Source organism: Carassius carassius, chromosome 34 (assembly GCF_963082965.1).
Source record: "Carassius carassius chromosome 34, fCarCar2.1, whole genome shotgun sequence".
NCBI lineage: Eukaryota > Metazoa > Chordata > Actinopteri > Cypriniformes > Cyprinidae > Carassius > Carassius carassius.
Window position 1 is genome coordinate 28182596 of NC_081788.1, and position 13617 is coordinate 28196212.

General features: G+C 36.9%; 1 protein-coding gene across 1 annotated transcript in view; it reads left to right on the forward strand.

The window, feature by feature from the left end:
* The first annotated feature begins 1542 nt into the window (after positions 1 to 1542).
* LOC132114959 (homeobox protein cut-like 2) overlaps positions 1543 to 13617 on the forward strand; it is a 157733-nt gene continuing 145658 nt past the window's right edge. Inside the window, exon 1 of the mRNA XM_059523361.1 lies at positions 1543 to 1850. Coding sequence (XP_059379344.1) covers positions 1788 to 1850 — 63 coding nt within the window. The 5' untranslated portion in view covers positions 1543 to 1787. The remainder of the gene's footprint in view (positions 1851 to 13617) is intronic.

Genomic DNA, 13617 nt, shown 5'->3' on the forward strand with positions numbered 1-13617 from the left:
GTCTCAGAGTTTGGCCCACAGAGATTCGTAAAAAATCTCCCATGCTTTCTGAACCCCCAAAATATCCCCATATTTAGATTTGAACAAAAGTAATAAGTGTTTCCGCATCAGCCTTGTACATCAGAACTGATTTAAATTTCAAATTTAACAGTGAGCCATATCAAAACAAGGTATATTATTAAGACTGATGCTGCTTTTCTCCCCTGAAGCAATAAATAAAAAGCAATAAAACATAAACTTTTAATAAGCACCTTTTATATTCCCCGTAGGTGGCTTACAAAGTGCAAATACATTTCTCCTTAAAAATAGACTTGCGTTTGGTTTTAATAGCGAAGGGGAGAATGACAGATGTGCTCACTTAGTAATTGCTCGCAGTCCACAAGCCAGCAGAGCAGTTAACCTCTTAAACGCTTTCATTTCCAGACATTATTATACTGATGTCTGTAATCCGCCGTATTTTGGATACATAAGTCGAACTACTTTTCCTTAAGATGAACATAAGGTAATCACTTGAATAAAGGTTGCCTCTGTTAAAATTGCCATTTTCTATGCTTTTCTAAAAAGAACTGCAGCTAGTCATTATGCACAATGTGATAATAAAACTTGCTTACAGGGAAAGGTCACAATGGTGTGATGTGTTATTTTAAAGGGAATCTCAGCTCTGTGTGGTCATCTTTGTGGTACACCAATATTATCCTGATAAAATTGTAATCTGGAGAATATGTGCTATATTTGAAGTGAATATAGTCGTCATTATCAGGGCTACTCAGCTCAGTCCAGTAGAAACGTCCTGTTCCACAAGAGGGAGCACGTGTCAACGTTTGAACACAACTGTCCAGTCAGAATTCCAAATCATGCATTGATCTCACAATCCCTCAATAACATTTATGCTTTTTTTCCGAATGCAATGAGTTTATTATTCATCCGTCTTCAGACATATAGCAAAAGAGCTTGTTCAATATATATGTAAAAAAAACAAAAAACAAACAAACAAACATATTTTGCATTTGCTCGCGTTAAACAACCTCTTGAGTGTTCTAGATAAATGACTGAAATATTCCTGGTGTTTATTGTAATTCCACACATCTCTTTATCTCATGTAACTAAGCTCATAGACTCAACTTTACACTTTCCGTGCATTTCTTCACTAATATTTAGCACGATTAACTTTTGTTTTGTTTATGATGTTACCGTTCACATCTAAGTATTATAAAAAGCCCAATAACAGTTTTAATAGGCGTATGTATTAATAGGCGTAAATTATTATTCTATTACGCGTATCTTCGTGCACTTCATTATTCAAAGAAACTATCAAATCACAATCACTCTTTTCACTTTAAAAAACAAAGCTTTCAACCATTGAGTGTTTATGGCATGCATTACGCATTATTGACCTAAAGTTGCAAATCTCATTATGTGGGGCTCATTAATGATATGGAACGATTTCGCCGTACGCATCAAACATCTGGCGATGCGCATTGGTTGCTCGTCGTTCTCCTTCCACTTCCCAGACGTTATTGATTAACACGTTACGTCAGTATTGATAACTTTACCGAGCCCAAAATCAAGTGCAATCCCGGGAGCCGCACTAATGCATCTATATGCATCTATATTCTGTTCATATCGCATCCACCGGCTCTCGCGCGCTGCGCGTCCCGTCTAGTTTTCCACAACTGCTATTTTCCTAACATTTTTTTTTCCATGTGGAGTGTAATCGTCAACGTTGTTTAACGGGGGGAATCCAGCCCATATATTTATTGTAGCCGCTCTTGAATATTGTACTCAAGATGGCCGCCGATGTGGGATCGATGTTTCAATATTGGAAGAAATTTGATCTCCGGCGGCTTCAGGTTGGTCTTATTTCTCATCTTTTTTACACGACGCGATCATATAGGGTTAACGCACCTTGCATTTCATGCATTTTCTCTTTGGGGGACTTCAGAGGGACGGGATGGTGGTGTTGCATTGATAGTTATTAGTAATTGATCCTCTTCTGCCTTTTGTTCGGTTCAATCATTGATCAGGAGCGCGCAAGAGCAGCGGCAGCAGCCTCGCGCACACTAACGCGCTTTAACAGCACGTTTAGGGCTATTTGAACGCTTCTTTCGTGAGCTTGGTTGGAAACGGAAACTTTTAATGCCTTTCCGAGTTGAGGACTTTAACTTTTTATCAGCCTGATGTGTTTTATTCTAATAGAAAGACGAAACGGTGACGCGCGGGTGCGCGGCTCGTTCTGTAAAGTGCCGGTTTGTGATTCACCTCAGACTTGATCAGATAAACAGCTCGTGTGTTTTAGACCTTTAATGTTAATTGTGTTTATCCATCTCTCGCGTTTTGCCTTTTATTAGTGTGCTTCACTAATTATGACGCGGAGCGTAATGAACGTCGCACATTCAGAGTTTAGGAAAGTTTATGTATTTATTATTGATGTCTTTATTTATTATGACAACGTAATAGTTCTTAACTTAATAGTGAGTATAATAGTGTTATAAAATGTCAGGTTAATGCATGCATATTTACTTGAATATGCTCATATGTTAACGTTATGCCTTGCATGCAGTCTTTGTAATCTGTGCATATTGTAATTTATTGTAGGCTAATTGTAATTCATTGTATTGTAATTCATTAATTCATGTATTCAGTAATTCATTGTATTGTAATTCATTAATGAATTAATTCATTAAATCACTTTTATTTTAAAATACGATGGCTTGAAATCGACTAAAGATGTATAGCCTAAACTTAGGATCGACTCTGTTTAAGATCAAAATCGAACCTTGCTTATGATGTTGGGGTGGCTTTTATAATGCTTTGCAATGTACATCGACTCAGGTTCAATGTCAAATATGAACGTCCAACATGCTTAAATACAAGAAATCTTTGAAAAATCTAGTTTCAGACATATGGGTTACGTTTTTAAAAATGCAATCTTTGCAGCTATGCTGTTTTCATACGTTTTTTTTTTTTTTTTTTTTAAATACAGTATAAAAAAAAATTAAATGTGGTGTAAAAATGTTTAAAAAATTTTTTTCTGTATTCTATTTTTCTATAGTGGTTTATATACATGTACACAAATATGTATGTTTCTATATATATATATATATATATATATATATAGTTTTAAATATTGATAAAGAATACAAAATTTTAAAAAAAGGTTTAAATTAAAAAGAAATCATTGACCCCTTGTTATTGTTAGTATTTCCATGTGCATGATTGCTGCACACAATAGCTACTATGTATCATCCTGACGTATTTAAACGCACACTCCGGATTCGTTCCAGCCCCAGTGTGTACGCTCCATTCACACCGCTTGCGACGCGTCAAACCCAGAACGCTCGCTGACTGTTTGCGCTTCTCGGACTGTGTAATTGCATTCCCTGCTAATGTTTGTAAATCAGCCTCGGCCAGCGCAAGGGCACAGACTCAGCCCTATGATTGATGTTCTGTAACATAAGAAATGACAAGAGCATGCCAAGCCAAGCCGGAGAGGAATCAGATCCGTCTGTGTGTGTGTGTGTTTGGCTGATTGTTATTCAAGCCTTTCCAAAGAAGGGCTGCTCGTGTAGGCTGTTGTTGGAGTGTCTCTCATGTTTTTGGTTTATTCTGAATATTGACAGACAACACGTTCATACTGAGGGTATCCAAACCTTGAACCTGTTCATGGACAGGGAGTGCAAACATGTTTTCATGGAGGGCTCATCTGGACAAATATCAGATGGGTTTTGTCTAGACTGTGCTCTGAATATTTCTGCTAGACTGATAAATCATAAGAGTAACCAGATTGAGGAGATTAAACGTTAAAGTGTAAGAATTAGACATTGACAAACACATGGATCGATTGCTAATCTGAATATTGAACGTTTGTATGGGGAGGAGTCATATCCCTCACATTGCCTACAGTGGCCTTAAGAGGACAAAGAGGTTTTGTGAATTAGTAGATCTTTTTGTTTTAAATACTGAGCAAGTTGTTAAATGGCAGCTCTTTTAAATCAGCTTAGAATTAAACAGTCAAAATCCATCTGTCATCATGAAAAGTGTGCACAGTGCTGTTTTATTTCCCATGCATCCGCTGGGCTCGATATATGAATCACACACATTTGCACATCAGAGTTTTTCTTTGTTTCTGGAGTAAGTCTAGGTCACACCTGGTTCAGGTTATTGATGCGCTCACCTGCAGCTTGTGACAGCTCAAGTCACATGTGAATGCAGCCACCGAATGCTTCCACAGCATCTTTCATCTCAAAACAGGCTCGCATGTGGATAGAAGCTAAAGAATACTGGGTTATTGAACCTTTTGTGGCCAATTCCACATCCAGTATGTGATTTTTAGTTTGTAGAAGCTAGTTATTGAGACCCGATGCATGTGACAGTAAGCAAAAATGTTTAAGTGCATATTTTGTTCAGTTTATGTGTAAATAAATGTGCCATATAACAGTTGCATTACTCATTTGTCCCATTCCATATGGATGCATTTTGCTGATTGCATTCATTGTGTTTAAAACGATTAAGAAAGTGTTGATTAATTGGTTTCAAGTCATGAAAAGAGCATAGGTGAAGCTGTTTGCTCACAAAACGCCTTGTGCCTGTAAGTTATTTTGCCTCATTTCACAACAGAGTATGAACGGAAGCAAAGCTATAAATATGAAATTCAGAGCAAATATTCTTAGCTTACATTTAAGGCATTAAGCATAGTAGTTGTAAATTTGTTGCTAGGTACACATGCATGCTTCATGCATCATTTAACAGTTGCATTGGTCATTTTTTCCCATTCCATATAGTTATTTTGCATTATTCAGATTGTGATGATTTTTATTAAATATGCATTGATTAATGGATTGCGAGTCATAAAATGCACATAGATGTTATTTATGAAGCTGTTTATTCTTCCTCTTGTTACAACACAAGAAAAGCTATAAATAGAGGAAGCCCTGTCTGCTCACATTTAGTCTGTAGTCTTAAGAGTTTGCTGTTATCTGGTGTGCATGCATATTTTGGACATATTAACGTTTTATATGTTTGAGACTAGTTGTTTAACAGATGCATAAGCCATTTCTCCATTTCATATGGATCTGTTTTGCACTGATTGTGTTCAAAACTCTTAAAAATGCATTGATTATTGAGTTGCAAGACCACTGTTTAGACATGAAATGTGCATAGATGTTACTTACGAAGCTGTTTGCTCAAAAAAAACATCCACCTGAAAGGTATTTTCCCTCATGTTACAATAAAGTATGAACAGAAACAAAGCTATAAATATGAAATTCAGGTATGAAGTCTTTAGAGTTATGCGTGTTGTTATCTGGTGCGAATGCATATTTGAGACATGTTAACTTTTTAAATATTCACGAGACATCATTGTTAACTCATTTATGAATCCAGTCAGACACTGTTTATTGCATGCTCTGATGGTCTTTGTTATTCTCCCGTGTGGCCCCTGTGACATGACGTCCCCCGAGGGCCCCTCACCCACTCTTGAACTTGAACTCCAGCGAGATCCATATATCGAGACGGGACGAAAGCGAAAAAATGGAAAATATTCAGCACATCTGCAGCACCTTAAATGTGTCTAAAACTAAGCTTCAAGTTCAAAAGCGTCTTCCTGGAAGATAATGTTTTTTCCTCTAACTCCTGACCCCCCTGAACTGCTTGTTTTGACCAGCGGATGAATAAGTTCAGGAGAGGGGGGGATCTGCGGCTGACAGATGATTTATGACCCTCTTTGTCTGTGTTGGTCTGTAGAGGAGCATCTGGCCGTCTCAGATGATGTTTTCGCTGGGGTCTGTGGCTTATGGCTGTCGCTTTGGTTGCTCTCAAATTACATCATTTCATACAGCAGTTCCTGTACTGCCATTAATCCTCAGAGGTGTTTCAGTGATATTCCCTCATGAACGAGCCTTGCGTTCCGGTTGCATTGGGAAATCTTCATAAGAGGGAATATTTGACATCCTCCTGTCTTGTTATAAGGCATAGCGATGAGGGTTTTTTAGTGGTTTGTGGTGATTCTTCTCTCAGTAAAATGTTTAAATGCATGATCATCATGCATGTGGTAAAATGAGAAATTGTAGTAACACTTTCCAATAAGGTTCCATTTGTTAAGTATATTTAATGCATTAACTAGCATTAACAATTAGCAGTATTTAACAGTATTTATACATCTTTGTTAACATCAGTTAATAAAAACACAACTTTTTATTGTTCATACTGTACATGTTAGCTCAGGTCCATTAAATAACATTACTAGATACAACTTTTGATTTTAATAATGTTAGTTTATATTAAATACTATAGTTAACAAATGGAACCTTATTGGAAAGTGTTACCAAAAGTTTTTTGCAACTAGGGTTGTTATTTTAAATAATTTTATTGTAATTCAATTATAAAAAATAAAGAAATAGTAGTAATAATGTAATAATTATAGTAATAAAAATAAAATAATAATGTTAGATATGTGTGTGTGTGTGTGTGTGTGTGTGTAAAATCTAAACCTAAATAAATGTAAACATGTATATACATATATACACACACACACACACACACACACACACATATATACTGTGTATATATATATATGTATATATGTATGTATATATATATATATATATATATATATATGTGTGTATATATATATATATATATATATATGTGTGTATATATATATATATATATTATATTAAAATGTTTTTTTTTTCATTCCGTTTACATTAACTTCATAGAAAATAATTTGTTCCTGCTAGTATCTTCTGTAAATTTCAGTGACCTTTTTTTGAAACTTTTTATACTGTGAACTGAAGATGAGAATGACACTGAATGATGTTCCTCATTTAATCTGTTTCCTAAGCGACAGGACACGTCCTCGTAAGAACGGACGCCGGGTTCTTCTAACCTCATAAAGGAGATGACACAGAAATAGACGGGCTACAGGTTTTGGGGACCTTGGTTTCCACTGGTCTCAGGTCACATGGCCGTTGCTGTGGTAATAATTCACACCAGCCAGATGGCATTTCCATGGGCGCTCGTGGAAAGGACAGGCCAAAAGGTCCCCGCTAGTCTCTTTTAGGACCGATCTGACCAATAGGGAGCAGGCTAACAAGATTCCTGTGCAAACAGACTGTCCTCTTTTGTCCCAGAGTGTGCAGAGTATTGGTGACCAATATGAAAACTGATGAAATATGCAGTTGGTACTTCATTTTTATATTACAACACATAAATCAAACTATTACAAACAAGACTGTTAATTTGAATATACTTGTGTTCTGTCTTGTCTTTGGCTAAGTCCTGCAGTTTGTAACTGATAGTTTAGTAGAGTGTGTAAATGACCACTTTAAATGTTTTTGATTGAACTATCTTTTAACGTACATTGACTGAAAATTAGTTTTCTTCAAATATTTTTCAGGTAGCTAAGTAGAAACCAGCGCTAAGTTTTATATACTATTGTAGTTTTTGTTAATATTTTGAATTAGTAAAAAAAAAAAAAAATGTTTTTTTTCACTTAAATATTAATACATTTTTCAGTCAGTTTTTGTTGTTTTGTCATTTATTTTATATATATATATATATATATATATATATATATATATATAAAATGTTTAATAGTTTGTTATTTTAGTACTTAAACTAAACGAAAAATAAGAAAAAAAAAATTAAACATGTTTACATTTAGAATGTACACAATACTTTGTGTTATATTAGCCTGGCATTAAATGACAGAAAACTAGTTCACCACTGTAGAAGTTTCCTCAACTATAACAAACCCAGAAATGTGTAAAGGGTCCATTGTGGTGCAAAGATGACATGCTTCACTTTTGAGTCTTAGGCTGTAGAGTGCTGTCAGTTTTTTAGTTGTCTTTGCAGTTTCTCAGGGACCACATTTTGCATATTTACACCACAAAACTGTTATAACATCAAACAGTGCCATCTCTCCTCTGTGTGTGTGTGGCCTCTTTGTGCTGTAGTTTGCTCAGAGCTTTTTCCCCAACCAGCTCCAATTGGCCGTGAAAAAGACTCATTTCAACTCCGTATTCATTCACGGTGGAGGGGGATCTGTGTTTATTGCTGTTATTGTTGCTGTCAGTTACGCTGGATCTGGAAACGGTTTAGAGATATTCTGCAAGGCGCTTGGATTTGCAGGGATAAAATACTGTTGTCGAGAGGAAACCTCAGCAACGTTTACTAACCGGTAGCACAACAGAACTACAGACAGGTTATGCTGCACTTAAACCATGGTTTAATAGATACTATACGTATGAATAAAAAAACATTTAATTGGTTGCCTGTTTATTCCCATGCAGATCTGCAGTAAGATGCATCGAACTCTTTAAAGTTACTGTTTGCCATTGTTAGAAGATCTGCTAGCGTATGCAGATGTACTATTGTATACAAGGTCAGGACTATTTTGTGAATGCGTTTGATTGATTGATTTTTAAAAAAAATGGAAACCAGTTTATTTGTGCTTCACAATGACGAACAGATTTCGCTTAAACAATTTGGAGTCCTGATGCATATAAATCCACAGCTAGGTGCATCAGACTCTTTAAAGTTAAATGTTTTGTGACATTTTGCCGTTAGTTTAAAGTCACAATGCATATTCATCCACAGTAAGATGCTTCGATCTCTGTAAAGTTACTCTTCGCCATTGTTAGAAGATCTGCTAGTGTTTACAGACTTTTGCATACATTGCAGGTTCAGGACTGATTTGTGAATGATTGCTTGGTCCTTTAGATGAGAACCTGTTCATTTGTGCTTTATAACGATGCAAGAAACGATGCAGATTTCAAACTGTTTAAAAGAAAGTTGTGATATTTTGCTCACGGTATGGAGAATCGACGCATATTAATCTGCAGTAAGATGCATGATTCTTTGAAGTTGTTCGAATATCTGCTAGTAGTTGCAGACTTTTGCGTACATTGTAAGTTAGTTTCTGAAATGTGTTCAATTGGTTCTTCATATGGGAACCAGCTTCATAACGATGCAAGAATCATTGTAACATATATTAAATATTTTGCTCACCGTTGTGTCTCTCGGCGGAAATTAATTATGAGAAACAGTGCTTCTGCATGTATGAGGCCATTAGGCATGTGATTCAGGGAGTAATGAAATCGACTCGTATGTGCGCGTGTTTGCGCTGACCATCATTAGATTGCTTTGAAAAGCTAATCTGTGTCGAATTAGGCAATTATAAACTCATATTCACCACGAGAGCTTCCGTCTGTGCTGAGAAACAAACATTTACATAAGTGTGCACCCTAATGTCTCAGGCTTCGCTAAAAAGAGCGACCGAGAACAATCTCTTATCCACAAGGCTGGCAGAAAGGAAATTCCATCTCTCTCTGCGAAGCTTCGGCGAAGGAAACAAAGAGGAGAGAAAAGCGTTGAGAAAAGGCTTTTACAGTGTCTGCAAATTGAGTTGTGAAGATCCCAGAGTCACGTTCCCCTCCCGCTCAGCCGGCAACATTAGAGGAGAAGTGAAACTGACTCAAGATTTAAGCAGTTTAACCTTCCTCTGTAGAATTAACGCTTGAGACTTCAAAGCGGATACTTCAGCATGCGGAGAGGAATGATAAACCGGTTTTTGCTCTGCGACGGGCGCCTATTCACCGAGCGAGAGAGCTGGTGTGTCATAAAACAGCCTCTTAATCGCTGTGACCCTCCTAGGGCTCGATTTTCATACCTGTCCACATTTATTTTCCCCCATTCACCTCCACCGCTCCTGGATTAACCCTCCGTGCATGTGCTTTGGAAGCACGGTGCACTTTTTTGCTACGTTGGTGGCTTATTTCTTTAACTACACAAAGCCAGTGACTCGCTAACACTGTGTGTGTTACACTGAAGTTATTAGCATTAGCCAGTCTTTCACTTTGAATAGTAAGACCCCTCATACCTTGCCTTGGCAAAAACCCATAACAGCCTGAAATCATGGCTTTGAGAGATTCATGGGTGAGAGCTCACTTTTGATTCAGACCGATTCATTTGTTTTAGTGAACATGTCTTTTGAGGTTAAACAGCCGAGTTAAAAACTTAATTTTGTTCTTAACATTCCCAATGTTGCTGTTAACAGTATTTTCAAAACTGTTAAACCGGTGCATAAAACTTCATATTTTGCAAATTTGTTCAGCTGAATCATGAAAAAGAATCAGTTGAGTCTATTCAAAGAACCAAACCACTGATTATTTTGAGAACTGAAGAAAATGAATCCTTCACATTACCGCGTGACGTTTTTATATTTAGTTTTTTTGTAATAAAATAGCGAATTATTCCTGTTTAATTGTTTTGATCTAGGTTATATATTTTGTTTTGAAACATTGCAACAATTACTAACATAATATTCTCAATAATGTTGTAGTTGTTAATATTTTCAAAACCTCAACCCTATATTAAACTTCAGCATCTTTTACAAATTGGTTCAGCAAAATCATTAAAAAGAATCAGTTGAACCTGTTCAAAGATTCTTTTGAGAATTCAGATTAAAAGAATCACTCATTCCTGCGTGCCATTTAAAATTTTGTAGTAACATTTCTGAGTATTCTTGTTTATTTGAGGTATTTGGTTTTATTTAATTTATAGGTTATGTCATATTTTGTTGTTTTATTGTTCCAAACATTCCTATATATATATAAGGAATAAATTATTTTTTGAAAGTATATTCAAATAGAAAACTTATTTTAAGTTGTAATAATATTTCACAATATTACTGTTTTTTCTGTATTTTTGATCAAATATATGCAGGCTTGATGAGCAGAAGAAACTTCTTTCAAAAACATTAAAAATAGTAATGTTTCCAAACTTTTGGTCTGTACTATATATATATATATATATATATATATATATATATATATATATATATATATATATATACTTATATATATATTCATAAGAGTCTTAATATTGTAGTTAAATATCTTTTCAAACCCCCTACACTTCAACATATTTTGTGTATCAGAATCATTAAAAAGAATCACTTCAGAAAAATGATTCCTTTTGCAGATTGGCTAGAATCACTGGAAGCTGCATGAATTAGTCATAAGCGCCACATGTAAGGAGATTTGCATTGACAGATCATACTGCTGACCCTCATATATGTGTTTGAGATGCAACACACACACACACACACACACACACACACACACACACACACACATACACACACACACACACAAACAGCTAAACCATTTGACAGACACTTTCTGTTTAAGCCGGTTCCTCCTCTAAATCCTTAACGATGTCCCAAAAGCACAGATCCTCAATTTTTTCCCCCATCGATCTGTGGAGTCTTGATAGTTCGTCATGGCAATGAATCTCAGCATTTTCATATTAATACCCGGCATGGTCGTACTCTCGGGAACGGCAGTGGTCTCGGTACTTCAGTAAATAATGAGGTTTTAACAAAACTTCGGGGAGACATTAGTCTACCACACCGGCGAGGTAAAGTCCTGGCTCTCGACGTCTGCCTAAACCCAATAGAGGCCCCATAAACCAGAACCTGAGAGAGAGAGAGAGAGAGAGAGAGCTAATGGCTCATCTGTTGGAGTATATAGCTGTGTCTTCTCCCCGCTGGCAGCCGAAGCCCAGCGAGTGAGGCCATATTGAGCTGTGTACCTGTACGGCGGCCCTCTTTATTTGTTTTGACTGTCTGATGGCAGATGTATTGAGCACCGGCCTTTCTTGTTCATTTTACAGAGGCCTTATTGAATCCCCTCCATTCTTCTTCTCCTGCTCTCTCTGTGCCTCTTTTATATCAGCCAGTTCTTCAGTCACCATAATTCAGCTTTCTATTGTCCATTCTGCCCTTCAGGGATAAAGGAGACCCCATGATTGTGTGTGTGTGTGTTTGTGTGTGAGTGGCTGCACGTGTAATGTGTTTTTCTTTTTTTCCACCCAGTGAAGTAGAACTAAAAATCACTGTATCATGCAAAAACAATGTAGTTCTCCAGAATGTCAATCAACTATTAAAAGGATATCATGAACTATTGCACAGAAAAAACAGGATGCATGAAATTGATCATATGTGACAATAAAGACATTTATGATGTGTTACACAAGATTTCAATTTCAAATAAATGCTATTCCTTTGAAATTTCTATTCATAAAGAATCCACAAAAATCTGAAGCAACACAACTGTTTTCAACATCGAAACCAATAGGAAATGTTTCTTGAGCAATAAATCAGCATATTAGAATGATTTCTGAAAATCATGTAACACTGATGACTGGAGGAATGATTTTACTGTATTTTTGATCAAATAAATGCAGCTTTGGTGAGCAGAAACGACTTAAAATCCCAAACCCCAAGCTTTTGAACAGTAGTATTAATGTTCAGTATCTTAGTATATATCAAATCACAGTGGCTTGGATTTTGTGTAAGGCTTCTATTATTTGGACAAAATCACATTTATTGTTTGTGTGGTGGCATGTAGCATGCATTAAGCATTGCTAAACAAATCTAAATGCAGTTTATCTGTAGACCTTTTTGAATTGTCATTTCTAGTGAGAGAAACAGTGAAAATCAGCTCTGACTGAAACCAGTGGGATGCCACAATCTGCCAAAGGGCAGTTTAGATGCACCCACACAGGGCCACACGCATACAGACTGCAGACGAAACGCTCTTCATTTCCACATCCTTTTTTACTGATTTAATTAGTTAAACCACTGTCAAATCATGTGTAAGTTTTTTTTTTTTTCATTGTTTGGTGTCGTTCTACACAGCTTCAGCATTGCTAGCATGTTTTCGTGAAGCATATTGCAATAAGCAGGAAGTTGATATGGATTACAAATGTGATCTTTGATGATAGTGACGTTATTATGCGCGCTTTTCCGATGTAATTTGGATTTGGGAAGTTATCCAGAGTCGCCCAGGAGCTCTTTGACGGATGATGGAGTCATTTTTTCATTCTGGGATGATTTTGATCAGTGCGCCGGTGAATAGATTGTGCTCGATGACACCGTGATCATCTCCGCCGGTTTATTAAGGAGCTCCAGGCGGTTGTTCTTCATTTTTTTTTTTTTACTAGTCTGGAAGTGCTTCCTGAATTCTTTTATATGAATAAACGGCAGGGTCATGCGTTTTGTTTGGCAACAGTAGTCTCGGGGTCTTCAAGAAAAGAGTTTTTGCGGTGTTTTGACTGTAGTAATTAAAAAAAATAAAGATGGGAAGAACAAAGCGTCGAATTGAATCGTTCCCGTTCAATTCCCCTTGTTAGAAGCTTACCACCCCCCCCCCTCTCTCTCTCTCTCGCTCTTTCCAGATGAATTTTATGTTTTTTCTTCTCGCTTTCTCTCCATGGTTTTCCCCAGACAGGTTCCACAGTGTTTTAGAGGGGATGGATTTAATTGCTCTGTGGGGATTGGTTGGCGGTGCTGGGCCCGGCTGTTTAATTAGTGTACCCTGCCGGGATTGGTTTAATGCTTCGTGATCTTGAAATTGTCTGATTGTTCAGCTCTCTAGGGACCCCCTCTCTTTCTCTTCTTCCCCTCCCTCTATCTCAGTGCCCCTATCGAGAGCAGCAGGTTTCGCTAAACGCCGCTGCAGGCCTTGCTTTCCCTCAGGCCACGCAGACAGGGTGTAAATGTGAGATGAGGGTCATCGTGATGGGGTCTTGCTCTAATCTGTCCGGCCTCTC